This window comes from Eurosta solidaginis, chromosome 3 (assembly GCF_040869045.1).
Source record: "Eurosta solidaginis isolate ZX-2024a chromosome 3, ASM4086904v1, whole genome shotgun sequence".
Classification (NCBI taxonomy): Eukaryota; Metazoa; Arthropoda; class Insecta; order Diptera; family Tephritidae; genus Eurosta; species Eurosta solidaginis.
The window spans coordinates 78,480,428-78,503,684 of NC_090321.1; the positions used below are offsets into that span (position 1 = coordinate 78,480,428).

At 40.2% G+C, this 23,257-nt stretch overlaps 4 protein-coding genes across 17 annotated transcripts in view; 2 read left to right on the forward strand and 2 right to left on the reverse strand.

Moving 5' to 3' along the window:
- LOC137244042 (uncharacterized) overlaps window positions 1-23,257 on the forward strand; it is a 460,752-nt gene that overhangs the window by 357,960 nt on the left and 79,535 nt on the right. The gene's annotated exons all lie outside the window — the stretch shown is intronic.
- Window positions 1-23,257, reverse strand: part of LOC137244038 (uncharacterized) — a 290,995-nt gene that overhangs the window by 62,769 nt on the left and 204,969 nt on the right. The window lies entirely within an intron of this gene.
- Window positions 7,736-18,996, forward strand: LOC137244044 (uncharacterized). Of its 2 annotated transcripts, none has more exons than XM_067772508.1 (5): window positions 7,736-7,850; window positions 18,135-18,181; window positions 18,241-18,476; window positions 18,541-18,694; window positions 18,758-18,996. In XM_067772508.1, exons 1-5 carry the CDS (start codon window positions 7,831-7,833, stop codon window positions 18,889-18,891), a joined length of 591 nt encoding a protein of 196 aa, XP_067628609.1. In that variant the 5' UTR covers window positions 7,736-7,830; the 3' UTR covers window positions 18,892-18,996. The 2 variants fall into 2 exon arrangements, with proteins under 2 accessions (XP_067628609.1, XP_067628608.1); XM_067772507.1 differs by having other exon boundaries at window positions 7,742-7,850; window positions 18,238-18,476.
- Window positions 8,258-18,040, reverse strand: LOC137244045 (uncharacterized). 6 transcript variants are annotated; one of them, XR_010950781.1, is made up of 9 exons: window positions 17,170-18,039; window positions 16,673-17,113; window positions 16,259-16,604; window positions 16,020-16,188; window positions 14,583-15,880; window positions 13,803-14,513; window positions 13,642-13,741; window positions 9,522-9,883; window positions 8,258-9,462 (listed from the first exon to the last, which is right to left on the reverse strand). XR_010950781.1 is itself a non-coding variant. In XM_067772511.1 (9 exons), the coding sequence occupies exons 5-6, from the start codon at window positions 14,731-14,733 to the stop codon at window positions 14,209-14,211; spliced, it is 456 nt and encodes a 151-aa protein (XP_067628612.1). In that variant the 5' UTR covers window positions 14,734-15,034; window positions 16,020-16,188; window positions 16,259-16,604; window positions 16,673-17,113; window positions 17,170-18,028; the 3' UTR covers window positions 8,258-9,462; window positions 9,522-9,883; window positions 13,642-13,741; window positions 13,803-14,208. The 6 variants fall into 6 exon arrangements, 3 of the variants coding, with proteins under 3 accessions (XP_067628612.1, XP_067628610.1, XP_067628611.1); XR_010950780.1 differs by having other exon boundaries at window positions 14,583-15,034; window positions 15,322-16,188; window positions 17,170-18,038; XM_067772511.1 differs by having other exon boundaries at window positions 14,583-15,034; window positions 17,170-18,028.

Consider the following 23,257-nt stretch of genomic DNA (forward strand, 5'->3'; position numbering starts at 1 on the left):
CACATGAAGGAAGTCATCTTGTTTCCCTATTTTCCGATTATGTAATATGCACTCAATACAGTTGGAAATGTGTTGCCTAACCTTCTGCTCCAGATGCGGTATAAAGTAGTCTTGTTGAATTGCGTGCATAGTTTTTTGCACACCCATATGCCCGATATTATGCGCCTTTTCTACGATTTCCTTCTCCATTCTTTTTGGCACTGCCAAAACATCATTTCCATTCAACTGTTTATAAATTAACCCATCTTTTATAACAAAATCTCCGTATGCGTTTTTCTTAAGAATTTCGGCTACTGCTTTTAAATGTTCGTCACTTTGTTGCGCTCGCAACAGCCTTGCTCTAATCTCTGATGAGATAAAATAAACTGGATAGCGAGTTAGTGAGTCCACATGATTAATTCTACTGCCAACACGGTGTTCAGTTTTAAAATTGAAGTCCTGCAAATACATTAGCCATTGGGCGACTTCGCGTGGAACGTCTTTCTTGGTAGTCGTCTGCTTGAACGCGGCGCAATCTGTTACTAGAACGAACTCTTTGCCAAGCAGGTAATGGCGTAACCGTTTTGTTGCCAGGTATGCAGCTTTTACTTCCAAAATATAGCTGTGTTGCTCCTCTTCATGTGGCGTAGTTTTTCTGCTCCAGTAATACACCGGATGCCATTTGCCATCATGCATTTGTAGCAGCACTCCCCCAAAACCATACTTCGATGCGTCTACATGAAGTTGTGCTTTCGCCGATTGCTTAAACATTTTTAAAACAGGCTCTTTTACCAATGCCTCTTTCAACCTAGCTACTGCTGTCAGTTGTTCGTGCCCAATTTTAAACTCTGCGTGTTGCTTCAATAGCTGAGTTAATGTTTTTGCCATCAACGCATAATCTTGCACGAACTTTCCAAAGTACCCTGTCAACCCCAAAAAAGCTTGCACACTTTTGATATTATTTGGTGTAGGAAAGTTTTTAACTGCTTTCAATTTCTCATGACCAGGCGATACTTTGCCATCTTGTATAATGTGCCCTAGAAAATGTATGCGACTCTGTAAGAATTGGCATTTTGACCACTTTATTTCTAGCAGGGATGCACCTTAACGTTAAGCTAATCGTTTATCAAAAAATTTCCACCGTTTCCGTTGAAACACTTCGAAATATTATCGATAAAGAAATTATCAAGATAAATTGTATCTCGTTTTTAACCGAAACGAAAAGCTTTCGTTAACGTTAAAAACGTTAACGAAAACGTGATACTTTATGTTTGAATTGTGCTGGCAATGCTATAGCCATGGTGAAGCCGTAAGGTGGCAACAACGAGCGCACATACACACACAAACTCTATGTAATTTGTTTGTGTAATTCGTTGGTGGTAATGTCAAAAATACTCTGAGAAATGTTCGTACTGTCAAAATTCATGAGAAAAGTTGCAATCAGCTTGGATAATGCTTTCACCTTTAATGACTCCGCCATCAATCAGCTTTGCCAGCATAGTTTGAAATTAATAATCAACATAAACGATTTGATTTCGTTTTGATATGGCAGAAAACGAAACGAAATCATTTCGTTAATTTGACGATCTTAACGAAATGACTTCGTTTCGTTTATTAACGTTGATTATCGTAACGAAATGATATCGTTTCGTTGGTTAAGCATGCCTGATTTCTAGTCCATACAACTGTGCGCATTCCAGAACCTTTTGTACATTCGATAGGCACGATTCCGCACATTGCCCGAATACAACTATATCATCAACGTACAGCTCCATTATACCCTCGTTACGTAAGTTCTGAAATATTATGTTGAGATATCGTACGAACACCGCAGGCGAATTGCAAAAGCCGAAAGGTGCTTTATTAAATTCAAAAACGCCCTGCCTGGTGATAAAAGCGGTATACTTTTTACTTGCCTCCTCAACTGGCGCATGAAAAAAACCGTTCTTCAAGTCCATAACCGTGAAAAACTTGGCACTTTGCATTTTCTCTAAAACATCTTCTACAATGGGCACTGGAAAACGATCTTTTAAAACTAGGCGATTAAGCTTTCTATAGTCGATGCACATCCTGAATGTGCCATCCTTCTTCTTTGCCAGCACCACTTTACTGACAACATCAGACGTAGACTCACGAATTACACCTTCTCGTAGCCAGTCTTCAACTTGTTTTTTTACAACTGCGTTCTCCACTGCTGATAACCGGCTTGGATTTTCTCTAATGCAAATTTGCTCGCTACTAGGAACTATTTTCAGCTGGACAGGACATTCTATTTTGTGATTTTTTGGTGTATAATTTCGAATCATTTGATCAACAGTTGTTCTATATTTAGGTGGAACATCGATTTCATCCAACCCATTAACATTAAAAACTGCTGCTGTATTAACCACTGCTCTCTTCTCGGTGAATGTGTACCCATTCGTACACAGAGTTAAAGTAAACTTTTCGATGAAATCAATACCTATAAGCACATTGAACATCAAATTGCTGTCATCTACAACCAAAATATTGTGTTCTGTTTTTAAATCGTCTACTTCAATCATGGTTGTAAACATACCGCGAACACTTGTATTTTTGTTGCCTAAACCGAACAACTTCATGTCGCTTGATTTTAAAAAATAGTCGGCAAACATATTTTTATAAGTACTAAAGTTCATAAGCGTAACTTCAGCTCCAGTATCCACAAGACAATCCAACTCGTTCCCACCTATTTTCATTTGCTTGAGTCTCTTGGAAATAAGGTTGACGTTTTGCTTGTGCAGTTTTTCGCAATGTGACCACTTCCGTTGCATTTGAAACATTTCGTTTCGTCTTTACATTCTGGTCTCATATGTTTTGTAGATCCGCAATTGTAGCAGCGCTGCTTGCGCTCACTACTTTTGTGTATATCTCCAACTTGTTCGCTGTTTTTGCGCGCTGTTGCTGTTGTTCAAAAAGCTCTTTCACTGCTCTGTTTGCTGCTGTTCGTAGTTTCGATAATTTCATATTGTTCCATAAGCTCTTTATAGGTTTTCGCATTAAACACCCTACAAAAAATTAGGTCATAAAACTTACCCGCGCCCAAGCAAATGTGATTATGAAAATAACCTATGACTGTCAAATGACTAGTCAAATGACGTGGAATGACGAGAGCGTTTTTGCAGGGCAGAAGGCATTTCAACTCGTTTCGAAGTTTTAACCCTTCGACAATATATCGGATGATTGACGTTTGGTCCACGTTGCCTTTGGCAGCAAGCTTTCGCATATGTAAAACATATTCGTGCATACTCTCGGAATCTTTCTTTTTCCTACCTCTTAATAGCTGATGGATCTCAGCGCTGCTTAAATGTTTATCAAATTCTGCTATAAGCGCCTCGCGTAGAGTGTTATAATTTGCTATCGCAACTGTCTCTAGGAAGAGTTTCGCTGTGCCCTTCATTTTGTTTCGTGCGTTTACATACTTTTGTTTTTCGTTTAAAGTTGGAGACATTGGTGCTTTATCGGTAACCGTATCGGTAACCTTATAACAGCCGATTCGACCAATCTTATGAGAATCAATGCAATCGATTATTGGTGCCGCTAAGGTCGTAACCGTATCGTAGCCAACCAATTGGGTTTTGGTTTACCGTCGTAACGATAAACAGCTGATTACGTTAGGGATACGGATACAGCGATACGACATACGGCACCAATGACTCCAGCTTAACTCATATGCTTCTGCATTTTCTTCGAAATTCTGAAGCCACAATTTTACTGTCATACTAATTCCATCGTAGTCCGGCACGATTTTGGAAAAGCTCTCGATTGAAATGGAACTTTTTGCATTGCTGCAGAGCTTTTCTGTTAATAAACGTAAAAGTTCGACATTTCCATTATCTTTTTCTGTATCAACTGCGGTTGAATCGTTATTAGGCATTTTGCTATTATTGATGTTTTTTTGGTCTAAGTTATTTTCACTTTCGCTTTCTGTTAGGACTTCTTGAGATACTTCGTTATTAGAAGTAATTAGACCACCTTTTTCTTCTTCGGTTTCACTCTCTGTTATTTTTGCACCACCTATTTCTGATATTATTCCCTTTCCAGGTCTTAGTAGCATCATACGATACTGGACATTTTAAACTGTTATCTTTTTGGATTAGTTCCGTTATGCGAAGGATTATTTTAATTGTGTGTAGGTTGAGCCCCCATTTAATAATAATTAGTAATAATTATTGTTTAAAGTTGTTTATTGGTTAAATAGTCAATGTTCGATGAATTAAATAAATTACAATTAATAGTTTGGTAGTGAAAATTAGATAATTAACTTGGATTTGAAAATATTCAACTCAATAGTTCAACTTAAATGACACGACTTGTACTACTTAACGACCGACGATTCTCTCTTCGACTTTCAACTTCAACGACTGGATAACGACTTGACTTCTTGATTTCAATGACACCAATAACTGGAGTACATGGCTATTATCCGAGTATTGCAGGGCTGCCACCCTTTTACATGTATATGGTGGCCGCCGTGGTGCGATGGTAGCGTGCTCCGCCTACCACACCGAAGACCCTGGGTTCACACCCCGGGCAAAGAAACATAAAAATTTTAGAAATAAGGTTTTTCAATTAGAAGACAATTTTCCTAAGCGGGGTCGCCCCTCGGCACTGTTCGGCAAGCACTCCGTGTATTTCTGCCATAAAAAGATCTCGGTCAAAACACATCTGCCTTGCAAATGCCGCAACATAGGTACTTTCGTACAAAGCTGTCGCAACAACTTTTTTTTTTGTTCATTTGACTACTAAAACGGTCAAATGCGAATCAACGATTTGTGCGCAGTTGATTCAACATCTTGTTGCGATGGATAAAAATTGACAGAAATTTTGGTTGAATTGACCCGTATTTCGGTTGATTTTACCAGTATTTTTCTTTCAGTGTAACTTGGTTAGTTTAGCATTGTCAGTCCTACACATTATCTTCGACACTTAACAACCCCGCGCTTGGGTCCACGCCGTTCCCACTTGGTCGATCACGTGCAGCTCTCGCCTTTTCTTAATCTCGCCCAATTTAATTGGGACGTCTATGGAGCCAGCTTCAAGGGTTGCGCTCTTTGTAGCTAGCTCACCCGCTTTTCATTCCCATCTATTCCTATATACCATGGGACCCAACATACATTCTCTTCAGGGATTGCTCACATTCTAACATACTTTTAGATGCAGTGGTATACCAGATTATTGCCTGCATTGCTGTTTGACTATCAATATAAAAGTTGACGCGACTGCAGTTTAAGCTATTTTCTTCCAGTGTTTCTACTGCTTTAGTAACGGCTACTACTTCTACCTGAAAAACACTAAAGTGATATTGCAGCTTGTAGGATCTGTTCACTTCCGGATCAGCACAGTATACCGTAGACCTTACTCTTTCCACTACTTTGGAACCAGTGTACACGTGTACCTCCTCGTCCGCCATTTTGGTATCTCCTCGTACGCCAACAATCCACCTCTAATGTGGTTGTAACCGAACTGTAGATACGGAATCAGGTAGTCTGTTTGTCCTATTGATGACGCTACTATGGCCGTATGGTCTGCGCTTAAGCGGTCGCGAGGCACTGAGCCTCTTTGCAGTTGTTAACGCTATGTTTTTTGCCACCAGAATGGCATACAGTGCATCCGCCGGATTGGTTTTCAGGGCTCCTGTAATGCTTAGCATAGATAGCCTGCATACCCCCTCTAACTTTTTTGAGGTAGGTTATTTTTTGTGTGGTTGTCCTCCAAACGAGGACTGCATATTAGGGCGATATACCCCATGTACACCCCAGTATTATTTTACATGCATAAAGTGCAACCGAGGCCTTCTTCACTCTCTCTTCCACTACAACTTATTGTCTAGAATAATTCCTAGATATTTTGACCAAGTTTTCTCCTGCAGGTTCACCGCTCCTACCTTAGGCCTGGTCCAATTTGGGAATTTGTACTTCTTTGTAAACAAGACCACATCCATCTTCTCCGCGTTGTCGGTCAATTCGATACTAGATGCCCGTCTAAGTATGTATATCCCGAAGGAAGGCACTTTTTACTTGTGAAAATTGCAACGTCATCTGCTTGCGCCGTAAGTTTGACGGGTCTCTCATTGAACCGCTTGAACAGTTCCCATATCTCACCCATATGAATATTTTACAAATGTTAGTATAATTTTAGTATAATTGTAGAAAATGACATAAAAACTTTCTCTTTACTTCTGTAGAACGTGGCTTAAGCAATGTTTTATATTTTAATGCCATTTAAAAAAAATTTAATGCAGGCCAGTTTGGACAAGAATGCGGGCCATATGTATTCCTGCAATAGCCTCGTGCAACTCGTTTTCTTCCTAAAGATATACGTTTCGCAACGCAATTCTTTTCTAGCACCAAAGAACTTTAAAGTATCGTCGGTCCAATGCCGAAGAAACGAATGTGCATATTTGATGTGTTGAGAAAAACGCGTAAGACATTGTTAAAAAAGAGATTTAATTAATAGAGATTTAATTTTGTATTTTTCAACCACTATTGGAAGGTTTACTTTTGTAAACCACTACGTAATGTTAATTGAAAAATGATTTTTAAATTTTTTTGTTTTTCAAAAAAATGCACATTTGTTGTTTTGGCTTTGCAAAATTTGACATATATAATATTTCGGTTAAACAAAAATTGCACATTCGTTTCTTTGGCATTGTACCGACCATGGCTCAATTATATGGTTGGCTCATCTCATCAGCTGATTTTATTCATTTCATTTCATGGGCGATGGGATTGTCAGAAGGAGATGGCAAACTCAAAATGAAACCCACACATTGGCAACATTTTCTTACAACATACAAAAACTGCTAAGTTTTATGTTTCCATTCCATACCATTCGCACCAACACCAACACGCATATTTTGACAATCTGAACTAACATATTTTGTTTATGTACAGATGAGCCAACTATATAGTTGAACCATGGTACCGACGATATTCTTCGTGTTCCAATGAAACATGAACCAGATACGGATAGAGATTTAACATGCAAATTCAACAACAATGTGATCCATATGATGATTGATAAACTAATGCGATTAAATTTATTATATGAATTGTAGTTTGCTGGCCGGGTACATAATAGCTGTGTTTTTTTACATCTATATACAATGCACTTAAGCTATATATGGACTGCCAAGTGCATAACTCTATCTACACTTATGAAATTGCTGCGCAGAAAATTAGTACTCCTAAATTTCAATACGCATTATACTCAGATGCAACTGAAATATGTGTCGATGTTTCACCTCTAAAAATGGTGGGTGTCTACTATTCACCGCAACCGATTCAGCTATAGGTTATGATATACTATGGCCAACAAAGGTGCGTGTCTAGTTATTTAACCACTGCCGCGAGTCTTCAATAATTGCCGCTAGATGGGTCTCCTAAACATTATCTAAGTGATGATAAGCGTATTTTTACCTGCAAATGTAGATGTATATACGGTATATGAAAAAAACACGGCTATTGTAAGATTTCATCCTAACTTCTTTCTGTCCCATTTTCGGTGTGAAGCACTGTATATATATGAACTGCGACGCAAGAGTATTTTTCCATGCATACATATGTATGTGTGTATATAACACATTCCACCTTGGATGAAGTCAAATGTACGAGTATGCATACACGAATAATGCATTCTGTATGAGTGAAAAAGTATGTTTGAACAATTCATTCTATAGAATTTCAACACGTTGTTGTATTAGATATGTACATACCTACATTCTTGGAAAACTTCACAAATTTGGTTTTGTAATACTTTTAGTATTGTGCAAAGGTCTTTAGTGAGCAGATGTATAGTGTCTGAAGTATTTAGATACATTTTTACAAAAAAATGTTACAGCACCGCAAAAGGTAACAACCCTATTACCTACACTAAAATACCCTGCAAAAACGCTCCACGTCATTTTACTAGTCATTTTACGGTCATTGTGACTTTCTGCAGAGGTTATATTCATAGTCACGTTTGCATGGGCGTGATGAACTTTTGTGACCAAATTTTCCGTTTCGTTCCTATTAATGTGATCGTGCATTCCGCTCCCACTTATAGGATGTGAGCATAGCACTGTGCTGCTCACACACGTCACAATGCTCGTCAATTGGCGGTCATTTTTCCGTCACTTCACTCTACATTTTCGAGCCATTTGACAATCAATTTTACTGCGGTTTTACCATTTATATAACCGCCATATAACGTGAATTTTACCTGCAGATTTACTTTACCTGGAGCAGCCATATGAATAAAATATGAACCAAAAAAATTGAATTTTCAATATTTATTATTTTCAATATTTATTATTTTCAATATTATTATATATGTACATGAAATTGGAACTTATATTAATCCAGTTCATATAAAACAGAAGAACTTTAATAATAAATAAACTCGCTTAATTGGTTTTTGTTTTCCAATCTCTTCTAAGCGAGCAAAAAAATAATATTAAGCTTTAGACAAAACTCCAGTTATTTGAATAATCTACAACTTAAAGCTTAGTAGAAATTCAGATCAAGAATATTCAAAGGTGTCGTGGATCCGATTGCTGTCGTAATTGATGAACTTAAAAATGTACGACTAGTAATTGACTCAGACTTATTATTGTTCTAAATCTAATCATTCAAGCAATAATTCTGCAACCCATAGCAGGAGTATTGATTGGTTTCAAATCTAATTCCAACAGCAATCGTACCACGACATACTTTATTATATATGCACATGAAATTGTAACTTAAATTAATACAGTTCATATAAAGAAAAGTACGTACTTTATTAATAACATAAACTCTCTTAATTGGTTTTTGTTTTCCAATTGAAATCTTTTCTAAGCGAGCAGAAAATAATTTTAAGCTTTAGAAAAAACTCCAATTATTTGAATAATCTACAACTGAAAGCTTAGTAGAAATTCAGATTAGGTTTACTCTTTTTTCAGATCAAGAATATTCAAAGGTGTCGTAGAATCCGATTGCTGTCGTAATTGATGAATTTAAAAATGTACGACTTGTAATTAAGTCAGACTTATTATTGTTCTAAATCTAATTATTCAAGCAATAATTCTACAACCCTTAGCAGGAGTATTGATTGGTTTCAAATCTAATTCCGACAGCAATCGTATCACATCCCTTATTATATATGCACGTGATATTGCAACTTAAATTAATACTGTTGATATAAAGAAAAGTAAATACTTTAATAATAAATAAACTCTCTTAATTGGTTTTTGTTTTCCAATTGAAATCTTTTCCTGTGCAAGCACATCGCTATCCTGTGTTGGCAAAAGATATGATTATACTGTCATCGATAGATAGTCGGACGAGCCGTTACTCGGCGAAGTAGAGATGACCGTTGTGTTGGTGGCAGCTGTTACAACAGCAGTTTCTAACTTTACACCATCCGTACAGTGTGATGAATGCTTCACTGCCTTTTCCAATTGCTTGGCGCCAGCAATTTCTGCTGTTTGTAAAGCTTTAGCTGTAATGCAAATATATAGATGGGTTAAAGTGGTTTTCGTATGTTATTCAACAACTCACCCTATACCATCATCACAGCCTCCTCATCGATTTTGAATATGTGTACTGTTTCAGTATTCAGACCCAGTTCGTTTGATGCAATATTTTCGATTTGATGAATATGTATACTATCCGTTAGGCAGACAATTAGGTGCGTTCGATTCATTCATATACTGTGGGTATTTGAGCCGTAGACGCAATTGATATATTGTAACATTTGTAAACAGTTGGGTTTTTCTGCTGTCACCATCACCACTAGAGAGCTTTTGAAGAAACGCTCGACCAAGATATGTTGCGATTTACGCGCATAGATTTTTTCCACCTTGTCAGTTATTGATGGAGAAAATGCGAAAGCCATTTGACAATCCAATACGGAAATGGAACTGTGGAGGAAGAAACATTTTATAAAATTTAATAAAATCAATAAATGATAGTTGTGTTAAAATGGGGTAAAGTATCGTATGTTAAAGTATAGCGAAGTTTGAATAGGTCTCATTCTTCATTCTTAGAAACATGTACGAAGGTAGGTAGGTTGAACTGGCCGGTCCATGAGGACCTCACATAGACTGATTGAGTCCGTAGTGTTACCAGAAGTATGTTTTAACGACCAAACTGAAAAACCCTATCAAAAACCAGCCACAACAACAACAACAACCTATGTTATAAAATAACTGCGTCCTCTTGGCAAATACTAGTAGCTTCCTAGGACTTAAGCCACTTGCTGCTTATAGATCTGACAGCTGTATCACTCCTAATAGCTGGAGTCTTAGCCTGGCAAGTGCAGGGCACGAGCACAGAACGTGCTCGATCGTTTCCTCCTCCAACCCGCACTTCCTACACCTGCTATCACTGACCAAGCCTAATTTAAAGGCATGTGACGCCAGAAGGCAGTGTCCAGTCAGAATACCCGTCATGAGTCTACAGTCCTCTCTTTTTAATGATAGAAGCAACTGTGTTAGTCTAAGGTTGTAAGACCTACACATAATCTTCGACACTTTACAGCCCCGCGCTTGAACCCACGCCTTTCCTGCTTGGTCGATCATGTGCACCTCTCGCCTTCGCTTAATCTCGCCCAATCTAATTGGGACGTCTACGGAGCAAGCTTCAAGGGATGCGCCCTTTTTAGCTAATTCGTCCGCTTTTTCATTCCCATCTATTCCCATATGCCCCAATATAGATGTATGCTTCTCCCTGTCCCGATTCTCTCCAGAGACTGCTTACACTCTAACACGCATTTAGATGCTGTGCTATGCGAGATTATTGCCTTAATTGCGGCTTGACTGTCAATATAAAAGTTAACACGGTTGCAGCTTAAGCTATTCTCTTCCAGGGTTTCTACTGCTTTGGTTACGGCTAATATTTCCGCTTGGAAAACGCTACAGTAATCCGGCAGCCTGTAGGATCTGCTTAATTCCGGATCAGCGCAGTATACCGCAGACCCTACTCCTTCCACTATTTTGGAACCATCGGTGTACACATGTACCGCCTCGTCCGCCATTTGCGCACCCTTGCGCCAACCGTCCACCTCTATTGTGGCCTTAAGATCTCCCTCAAAGTGCAGGTAGGGAATCATGTAGTCTGTTCGTCTTGTGACTGAGGACGCTATACTACTATGGCCATATGGTCGGCGCTCAAGCTGACCCGAAGCATCGAGCCTGGTTGCGGTCGTTAACGCTTTGTTCTTTGCTACCAGGTCTACAGGTGGAATGTGCAGAATGGCATACAGTGCAGCCGTCGGGGTTGTTTTCAGGGCTCCCGCAATGCAAAGCATCGATAGTCTGCATATCCCTCTAATTTTTTGAGGTATGTTGTTTTTTGTGTGGCTTTCCACCAAACAAGAACTCCATAGTATAGAATAGGGCTTACAATCGCTGTAAAAACCCAATGAGAAAGAGAGGGCGATAGGCCCCACGTACACCCCAGCATTCTTTTACATGCATAGAGTGCCGTTGAGGCCTTCTTGACCCTCTCCTCCACGTTGAGCTTCCATGACAGCTTACTGTCTAGGATGATTCCTATATATTTTGTGCAAGGTTTCTCCTGTAAGGTCACCGCTCCTAACTTAGGCCTGGTCCAATTTGGGACCTTGAGACCAAGGTACCTCGTAAGATATTAAAAATCCTCAACGCTTTTTGGCAATAACTTAAAAAAAACTCATATTCATCAAATTTCTGTTTAACTTCTACATATCAATAGCTACCTTTACCACCAGGAGTCACTATTGCTTCTACACCTATGCTATTGTTTCCTACACCGATGAGCTTTGTAATAAAATAAACAGCTATCTCCCCAATCTCTCCAGTTTTGTCGCCTCGCGAAACCTGATATTGTAACCAACCAAATCATCGGTGATCTTATTTAAAACATGGCCGCGCCAAATGTCGACCATATGACATTACCCTACCGACTGTCTTACACCTTAAAATTTTGGGTGTGACTTTCATCAGGATCTACATTTTGGTGAGCACGCAGCCGCAATTGTTCCGAGAAATCAGAGCCGTACCAAAATCCTCAAATCCCTCGCTGGCAGTACCTGGCGAAAGGATAAAGAAACGCTCATGACTACACACAAAGCAATTAGCCAGCCGATTAAGTGCTATGCGTCAACCATATGGTCGCCAAGCCTAAAAATTACCCACTGGAAGATGCTACAGGCCTGCCAAAATACTGCTCTCAGAATTGCCACGGGCTGTCTTCTTATGTCCCCAGAACACCATCTGCATAATGAGGCGAGAATACTCCCCATCAGGGAGAGAAATGAGATGCTGACCAAACAGTTCCTGTTGAATACCCAGAAACCTGAGCATCCCAACAGACATCTAATTGGACAACCAGCACCGCCTAGGGGTCTAAGGAGTTATCTCCGTAAGCATTTTGAGGAAATACGGCTCCTGAGAACCCAGCCGTATGAAGCGAAAAAACACAAGCAGGTCCTTGGTGAACTCCATAAACAAGCGTCGGTAGCATAAGCTAGGAATTGCCCGGTGAATCCAGTACTCAAAGAAAAGTATCCAAACCTCGCGGAAGAGGAACGCATACTCCCCAGAGAAAAGCGAGTCACTCTAGCTCAACTTCGTTCTGGATACTGTAACAGGTTAAACTCTTACCTATCCAGAATCAACCCCGACATACAAAATGTATGCCCCGCTTGCAATGTGTCCCCACATGACACCAACCATCTCTTTAATTGTAATGTGGAACCAACGCCTCTAACACCCCTTTCATTATTTTCGAAATTCCTATTCCCCAATTATTGTTCTCTCTAGGAGAAAAGAATTGGAGGAATTTTTCTGCGGTGCTATTAAGGCAATGACCTTTGACCTCGAGTAATTTTTTTTTAGCTCGAATAGGATAGATGGGGACTTTTAATTTTAATATTTTTATGGTAAACTTGATGTCCTCACTAAAATTTGGCTTTGTAGTAATTTTTGTTATTTTAATTGTCTAAATTAGCCGTTCTAATATTAAAATCGCCACTCTCAATACAAATCAAAAAACAAGTATGAAAAAGTTGTTAACGTTACAGTGCTTATGGATTCATTTTAAGAGTGCATTAAAAGAAAAAAGTTTTGTTAAGCACATTTTTAAAAAGGAAAGGTCGGTAAAAATGAGACTTACCATATATTCATATCGGCTGCTGAGTGGAATATCACCAAATCTCGGCTGCCGTTCCAAAAACTTCCTTTCTCAGAATTCGTTTGAAGAACGCCCTATCTTAGAATAAACATTCCAGCTATTGTCAAAATGTGTTGTATTTGAGCTCAGATCGGTCATTTTTGAAGCCAAATCTGAGTTAGGGCATTCTTCAACCGAATTCTGTGATAGGGCTTTTCTAATATACGGGGTTATTCAAATATTTTCTGAGAAAGGTGCTTTTCGAAACGGCACCCGAGACCGGGTGATATTGTTGTAGCAGTGCTTCGCCCCACCTAACTGCTACAACAACAACCGGATGATATTCCAATCAGCAGGCGATATGGATGTAAGGTTTCATTCAGTTGTCCCATTTTTACTGAGCTTTTGTTTTTGTGTCTTTCGTTTTACGGATATGTTTAGATATAAGTTTTTTTATTAACTTTTAAAATAAATCCATTTTTAACTGCCAGCCATTCAAACTCTGAACCCTATTGTATATTCTTACGATTTCAATGAGAATGATTTCCCACACTCTGAGCGCGAGTATGGTCGCTCGCCGGTATGCATACGTATATGGCGCTTTAGCTTAGATGAAGTTGTAAAATCTGTGAATTAACGATCAGTAAAATGAATATCATTTACAATCACAGTCTTATAAACCTTTACCCTTGTTGTAGAAATTGCACGTATATTTTCGTTTGGGTTTTGGCGGCTGCTGAATTTTAGTGGCCAAATTTTGCTTTAATTTAGCCTCCTCCTCCTTTAAGGCTGTCATATTTCGCTCCCGGGTTTCTGAATCTTCGTCTTTGTGCGTAGTTAAATGCGTACGTAACTCCGTAAAGTGAGGAAAAGTTGATGGGAAAAACTCACATCTATGAATATTTTTGCCCAGATGTGTACGTAAATGCGACAGCACTGGACCGCTTACAGCAAAGGTGCATTCGCAGTATTCGCATTTGTATAGTTTTCCACCGGTATGAGTACGTATATGACGGCGTAGATTTAGAGTGTAGGTAAAGCTTTTTTTTTAAAAGCTTGTTGTCGCTGAAGTTTCACTGCCTTTTTGAGCGCTTTAAAAGCTTATGTGTGATGATGCATCATCACCACCCAAGGAACTATTAGACTGATCTTCGCAATTTTCCTCTAGTATATTAGATGGTCTGAGAAGTCTCATCAATTTCAAAGGTGAAGTTTGTAAAGTGGTATCGCCCACTATTGTGGAGTCCCACATTTTAGATGGCGCTTCATTATCTTCTAGTAGTGTTACATCAATACTTTTTAAAGGAGTTTCATTATCCAATTGATGCTGCTCCTGTACGCATAAGTCATGCAATAGACGTTGCAGTGATTGTGCTTCTTCATCTATTTCTTGTAGTTCTACGATTATATTATTAAATTTATACCACGCAATCTTATCAATTTTCAATATGTTGTATATTCACTTACCTTGTTTACAAGGGATTTTAAAATAGTTTCCATCGGCGCTGCGCTTTTTAGCATCTTCTTTAACCATATCCTTGTTCTCGCTATGTATGTACTTAAATAGTGTGCTGTCCGGATCGGATGCTGTTTTATCACACATTTTTTCCAAAGCCATAAAACTTTCATCAGACGTACGTTACTGTTGGCATTCGAATATAGTTTCGTCACAAGATGCCTTAGTTGAAAAATTATAAGGAATCCTCTTTATAGTGTTTGCATTGTTGGATTTATTTTCATCCTCCATTTCAAATATTTTGTTCATTGTATTTCCGCTAACAGCAACGTTACTTTCGTGTTGATCTACATTCGCTACACGAGGAGCTGCGCGTGCTTCTAGCAAAGTTTGTAGATCCTCCTCTAAATCCAACCTAAAGCGTTGGCAAGGTACCGGCTCTTTAGCAGGCGTTGTAGCCTTTCTAAATGTGTTCGTGAATCGAGAAAAAAATGTTGAAGATATTGTTTGTATTAATTTTTAATAATAGGTATATATTACCATGCTAAAGTGATTTATCTTTTTAAAAGTATAGTAATAAAGTTCTACAAGCTAGTAGCTACTTTTTAGTCAAAGATTTGGAAAAATTTCAAATTCTTATATAGTAACCCAATTTACTCTACAGTATTTAAAACATCCATCTCCGTGCTCACTCAAATGTCTCATCATAAACAAGCATACAATTTTAATGATATATTTATAAGCATTTACCGTTGCATGACAAGTAATTTCTTGACTTTTGCACGCCAAGCTTTATTTGCTTGAAATTTTTCCAATCCAGACATTTGTATTCAGGAAAATTGAAAAAGAGCAACAAACATCCAAGTTATATTTTGTTGAACCAAAGCAGACAAGACGCGGTAATCTTCCAGGGTTTTCGTTACGAAATATCTTTTCCAGATAAGCTTATACCTCTTGAGCACGCTACGTTGTGTTATTATTTTATCCAATAGTTTCTTAATGGTTGCCACATCATTTGAAATTGTGGCCTTACCACTGGAATCAACAATATGCTTGTCCATATTACGTGAACCCAATGTAGTGCGTACAGCGTCCACAATTGAATGCGAGGTATTGATGTTGGATATGATGAATATTTTTTACATAAAAACTCAGGTACCCAATACAAGTTCAGGCATACCGCCGATAACACACCTTTTAAACGACGTTGTGTGTCCAAATCACTTAGCGGTTTTTCTTCTATGATTTGTAGCAATTCTTCAACAAACGTTGGATCATGTATGGGATGCGACCAAAGTGGACCGCCCATCTATAACCCTCTGAAAAAGCGACTGACGAGCCTTTTTGAACGGACATAACCGTTTAAACGGTTAAGCACCAATTAAGTAAGAAGGAAATAATTTGATTTATTCGAGTTTAAATACTTAAGTGGGATAGTTGAAACTTACATGATGTTTATCACCGCAATGCGCACAATTTGTATTAACATTTGGTCCAGTTGGTATACCGAATTTTACTTCCGCATTGCCTTTATCTGAGATCTTGCTTTTTACAATACCCATAGGCTGTAGCGTATAGGTATCACAACCAGTGCATTGAAATACCATTCATTGTTTGCTGTGTTCATAATATAAAGATATGGTAAGTAATTGGATTGTGGTAAAAGGCCAAAATGCTGTATACCAACCTCATGCTATATTTACACTTCGCTTGACTACTATACATACGCACAAATACGCGTATATAAAAATTGGCAGAAATGCTCAAAAGTGGCTCAATATATTTTCCATAACGATTAGAGTGCGTTTCAATGCAATGCAATAGTATACGCAATCCCATCTCATGGCAGCATTTCATACGCAAAGGCACAGAACTATATTTGCACAGCCATATCAATCGCAGTTACAAGTAATGAACCCCCACTCGTCAGTGATTGTATAGCGCCATCCAGAAACCGATTCGGACAACCATAAGGATCTAGGTCTATAACATCGAAACGCTTCTCATATGAAGTTGAAAGGTACATGAGAGTCCTATTGCGAATTTTATTATTGATTATTACAGTTAAATCACTAGCTATTGATTCGTATATCAAACCTACATTACATCCCCTTCGCTTGGCACAATTAAATGTTCCACTCCATTGTGTCGCATATTTACGCTAATGGAATCTACTACCACCTTAGATAGATCATTTGCAACAATTTCACGCACGCCTGCTACTTCTTTTGCATAACTTATGCTACGTAAACCTCCTGCAGCAAGCGCTTCCAATATTCGCAGTCCATCGTCGTATTTTACACCACCAGCCGTGTATGGTTTCTTGTCATTAGCATTGCTTGTTTTCCTTTTTATTTTGTGGATTTTTATGCGCCGCCGCTTCCCGCTCTCTTATCAACCGCTTTGAGTATACATTAAGTACTGAAATACTTAAATCACGATTAAATTCTTGTACTGGCTTGTAGAATACGGCCCCGCCGGCAATAATTTCTGTAGTGCTTTCTTTGATCACACGTTCGGGTGCTTTGTCGTTCGTAGCGATCTGTTAATTCATAAAATTTATGGCGATTTTGTTAATAACGCGAAACATATATTTACCTTATTTTCAGATATTTCCTCAACTTCCATTTTGGCTTTAAACTGCTGTGCATCCAAGTTTTTGTTATCAGCTGTTCGGTGGTGGCATACGCTGGTTGCTGCTTTCGTTGAACAGTGAATCGTGGAAACTGTTTCAACAGAGGAAATATTTAAGCGTTAAAGATGCAAAACACTGTTTTTTTATAAATCAACGATGATAGCCAGCCTTGGGAGGTTGTTGCTGCTGCTATCGTGGCCTTGCATTACCCGGTTGCTGTTGTGGTATATACCTTGGTATAACTGGATGTGGCGTCATTGCCCCACCTGGTCCAGTTGATGCGGACCACGAACAACAACCACCACGACCTACACTGTTTGGGTTCACTTTGCTGCTGCAAACACACCTCCGTCACAATAATTAATGGAGACCATGGAGGTGTATCTCAACAAGAGAGGCTATTTTATTGCACACATAGCCGTTTTTTTACACCGAATTTTCTAATCTTTTTTTTCTTGTATGTATGTGGAAATCAAAATTTACTATTCTGCATTAGAATTGCTCACGATTATTTATACTATGCAATTACATATTTCACTTTCTTTCTTTATAAACATGCACACATTGATGAGTTTTTTTTTGCTAAAACACCCTTTAGTAGACCAAAAAATATTAAAGAATGCGTATATTAATTTCTGCAAAATGTAAATCACACAAACTGAAACAATTTTCCACTTTTCTGCAGAATTAGAAATGGCCGATTTTTTGCACGCAAAAATGACTTATTTTGCTATCCCTATGAAAATAATAGGTGCGAGAGAGCACGATACATTGTGGGAAAGCAAAATTTGTCAGCATGCTATTTTATTTGCACAATTTTTCATTCCAAATCGTCACCCCTGTCAAAAATTCGTGTGGCTGTGTGCGTTTTTGGTCACACGATTTTTGCAGGGTATGTATTAGAATATATGTATGTGTATATTTACAGTATTAGCAGTGCTTCAGAACAGACTGTAGGCAATTTATTGAAGGAAGGTAAACTTTTTTAACACATCTCTATGAAAAAATCACTTAGTTAAATCAAATTTTAGTAGCAAATTTAAAAAGAAAGATGGATGAGGAATGTAAAAGAAATGAAGAGAGACACAAAGAAGTGATGGAACGAAATGAAGTGCTTTACAAACAAATGATAGCACAAAACCAATTGATCAAGAGACTTGGAGCGCAGTGTTTAACAGATTCAGTTGACTACAAAATTCTTCCGTTTCGATCGATTGAAGAAATAGAAGATGTGGAAGAAACATTATATAAATATCCTAAAGAGGAATTAGTAAGTATTTATTAACTTGATTATGCTTTATTATAGCCCTTTTTATCAATATACAACACCTCAGTTGGAATACCTAAAGACGCACCTTGGAAGAGTAGAAATATTCAAATCTATACCTATACTCTTCACGGAGAAACTATTGCTCGAAGTCAACTGGGATGGTAAAAAGCAGAAAAAAGCTTTGAATAAGATCAAATTTTTTCATACATATGTGTTTGGTAAATTAAATTGAAATTATTTCAAGTTTCAAATATTATAATTTAATACATCTTATTCTACAGAGGCTATAAAGAAGAAGAATATGACTTTTCCTGAATTCGAAAATGAAATGCGAAAAGGTTTCAAGATAGCAAAAAACAAAGTATACAAAAACGCATCGCGAAAGAAAGAGAAATTGGAAGAAACTATAGAATAAATATCTTGATTTGTATTAGCTAATGTGTATATATGTAATACGAGCCGGACCCGTGCGCATCTTGCGAAACCAATATAAAAGTATCTTATCAAATATCAGCAGAAATCAGCTGTTCTATCAATCAATTAAAACTTACATCTTGCGCTGCCATCGGGCGTATGGTAGCAACTGTCGGTAATGCAGTGCCATAGCACGCTTCCCAAGGCAGTCGGTTCTATGTACCGGAGCGACTCGGGATTTTTCCCGACCAAGGACTGTCATTTCAGTGTGACCCCATTTAATTTGTTTCGTCCCTCCCACAAATTGTCATCCTCCCAGCAGCTCCTTGCAGCAGGACTGCTACATATTCTCTTACTTCGGGAAGGTATCGAACCCAATCCGGGTCCGTCTCCTGACCCCGGTCCTGAGAAATGGTTTTGCTGCATTTGCCAGAAAAGAATCTTTTTAGGACGGTCATACTCTGTTCAGTGTGTCTCGTGCAAGGGATGGCTGCATCGGACAGGTTGTTCTGGGCTTGATCCCAAAACCCGACGTCCACGTAACTTTTATAAATCTTTTGTGGCTCCTTGCTGCTCACGCCCAAGGCCGTCCCGTAGTCTACGCCTAAGCGTATCCCCACTACCTTCCAGCAGCTTCGCTGCTCAGCAAGCCACAACAAGTACCCGCTGCTGCTCGCGCCCCACGGCGCCAGCAACTCAAACAGCTGATACCACTCATAACTACTACCTTCGTAGTAGAGCTGGTAGCAATGCTGAGCATCAGCCCCTGCCCCCGTCTTCTTCTCCCCCCTCTTTTCTGGCAGCAATCCTGCAGGTCAGGGAAACAGACTCTTAGTCCCTGCCTCCGTTTGCACCGTCTGCCAGCACAGAATATATAGGTTTGAAACATCCGCTCAATGCAGCTCCTGCCTTGGGTGGTGCCACTTTCCTAGATGTTCTGGTCTCCGCGACGGCAACCCCTCGACGGGTTTCATCGCGCCATGTTGCCAGGTCGCAAACCCAAATCATCCGGGTACCCCAATGCTTGCCCAAGGGCGCCCAGTCCCAAGGCCACAACAGCAATTGCGTCCTGGCTTTCCACAACCTAGGCGTAGTCACCCCTCACTTACCCCTAGAGTGGCGGCGTCACCCCTCATGCACTTCAGAGTTCTGCAGTTCAACTGTAATGGACTAACTGGGAAGATTACGGAGATAGTCGATTTCATGAAGCGGCACAACATCCGCATTGCTGCGATTCAAGAGACTAAACTCACAGCAAGATCTGCATTGCAGACCTGCTCTGGTTATAATGTCCACAGGAAAGACCGCGAGAGCGGAAATGGAGGCGGCCTCGCGTTTATTATACACCACTCTGTGCAATATCATATATTTGATCCTGGCATCGACCGCAGTGACAATGTCTTAGAACGTCAAGGCCTATCTGTCCGGTCAGGCGATGCAAATCTAGAAATCATCAACATCTACATCCCTCCTGTCACCTGTTGCCCCAGTGGATACCGCCCTAATATCGAGGCCTTACTCACTGGCAACAATCGCATTATCTTAGGCGATTTCAATGCCCATCACGACCTATGGCATTCAAACTTGCGGGCGGACAGTAGGGGTGAGATGTTGGCGGATCAAATAGACGAAACGACGTTCTGCACAATAAACGGAGACGCCCCCACACGTATGGTAGGAAGCTGTCATAGCTCGCCAGATATCTCAATCGTGAGCGCAGAACTCGTAAACTGCGTCAACTGGCAGCCGATGGTAACATTGGCATCCGACCACCTGCCCATACTTATTTCGTTCGAGCGTACCGCCGACTTCATCGTCACCGAAAAACGCACTTTCATAAATTTCAAAAAAGGAAAGTGGGAAGAATATAAATCTGCAACAGACAGCAGCTTTGCTGCCCTCCCTATCCCGACTGATGCCCGCCAAGGGGAGCGTGCCTTCCGTAAGGTCATTGAATCCGCCTCGGCACATTTCATTCCCGCCGGGAGAATTCCCGAAATCCGGCCCCACTTCCCGGCGGAGGCCGCGAGCTTAGCGAGGGAACGCGACCTTATAAGACAGCTTGATCCAGGCGACCCCCAAATAAGGGATATAAACCAACGCATCAGATTGCTTGTGGACGAACACAAGCGGGCGAAATGGGAAGAGCACCTAAGAGGTTGTAACCTCTCTACCGGTGTAGGTAAACTTTGGTCCACCGTAAAGTCCCTATGGAATCCGACTAAGCACAAAGACAAAGTTTCCATCGCCTTTGGCGATAAGGTGCTGTCGGATGCGAAAAAATGCGCGAGCGCTTTCTGCCGACAATATATAATGCATCCTACGGTCGACAAAGATAGACGGAGAGCCAATAGACACGCACATAAACACAAACTCAGCGCGTCACCAATTACCATCACCGCTAGAGAGGTTGAGGACGCCATTGGTCGCGCTAAACCATCCAAAGCAGTGGGCCCAGACGGCATAGCCATGCCGATGCTTAAAAACCTAGGGAAAGAGGGTTTCAAATATTTAGCGCATGTCTTCAACCTGTCTCTTTCCACCTTTGTCATACCCGAGAAATGGAAAATGGCCAAGGTGGTCCCGCTACTAAAGCCTGGGAAACCAGCTAACGTAGGTGAGTCATATCGTCCGATATCTCTCCTATCGCCAGTGGCAAAGACGCTTGAAGCCATTTTGCTCCCTTATTTCCAAGCATATTTGCAGCTAGCCCCTCATCAGCATGGCTTCAGAAAACTCCATAGCACTACCTCCGCGCTAAATGTCATTGCCACCCAGATAAATTGCGGTTTGAATCAATATCCCCATCATAGAACAGTACTCGTAGCGTTAGACCTATCAAAAGCTTTTGATACGGTCAACCATGGCTCGTTACTGCAAGACCTGGAAGGGTCTACCCTTCCCCCATGTCTTAAAAGGTGGGCCGCAAATTATCTGGGTGGTCGGCAGGCATCGGTGCAATTCAGAAACGAAACATCAAAACAAAGGAGAATTAAACAAGGGGTGCCACAGGGTGGTGTCCTATCCCCGCTTTTGTTTAATTTCTACATATCTAAGCTACCTTCACCACCGGAAGGAGTCACAATCGTTTCCTACGCCGATGACTGCACAATAATGGCCACAGGCCCAGGCCCAAAGATCGATGAGCTATGCAATAAAATAAACGGCTATCTCCCTGATCTCTCCAGTTTTTTCGCCTCGCGAAACCTGGCATTGTCACCGACTAAATCTTCCGCGACCTTATTTACAACATGGACGCCCCAAATGTCGACCATATTGAACATCCAAGTCGATGGCACTACGCTACCGACTGTCCTACACCCCAAAATCTTGGGTGTGACGTTTGATCAGGATATACATTTTGGTGCGCACGCAACCGCAATTATTCCAAGAATTCAGAGCCGTAATAAAATCCTCAAATCCCTTGCTGGCAGTACCTGGGGAAAAGATAAAGAAACGCTCTTGACCACATACAAAGCAATTAGCCAGCCGATTACGTGCTACGCGTCACCCATATGGTCGCCAAGCCTAAAAACCACCCACTGGAAGAAACTACAGGCCTGCCAAAATACTGCTCTCAGAATCGCCACGGGCTGTCTTCTTATGTCCCCAGAACACCATCTGCATAATGAGGCGAGAATACTCCCCATCAGGGAGAGAAATGAGATGCTGACCAAACAGTTTCTGTTGAATACCCAGAAACCTGGGCATCCCAACAGACATCTGATTGACGAACCAGCACCGCCTAGGGGCCTAAGGAGTCATCTCCGTAAGCATTTTGAGGAAATACGGCACCTGAGAACCCAGCCGTATGAAGCGGAAAAACACAAGCAGGTCCTTGGTGAACTCCATAGACAGGCGTCGGACCTTTATGTCGGGAATTGCCCGGTGAATCCAGTACTTGAAGAAAAATATCCAGAACTCGCAGAAGAGGAACGCATACTCCCCAGGGAAACGCGTGTCACTCTTGCTCAACTTCGTTCTGGATACTGTAACAGGTTAAACTCTTACCTATCCAGAATCAACCCCGACATACAAAATGTATGCCCTGCTTGCAATGTGTCCCCACATGACACCAACCATCTCTTTAATTGTAATGTGGAACCAACGCCTCTAACACCCCTTTCCTTATGGTCCACCCCTGTTGAAACGGCAAGTTTCCTTGGACTCCCGTTAGAGGATATTGATGACAATTTGTGATCGGTCGCGGCTATTAGGTGGGGCGAGCATTGCTACAACAACAACAGTGCCATAGCACAAATAGATCTCTTTGTGCGCTCACAATCGTTTATTTTTAACAAATTATTTTAATAAAATATAGCTAAACAAAAGCACTACGACCCAAATTGCCTAAAGCTCGCTAATAG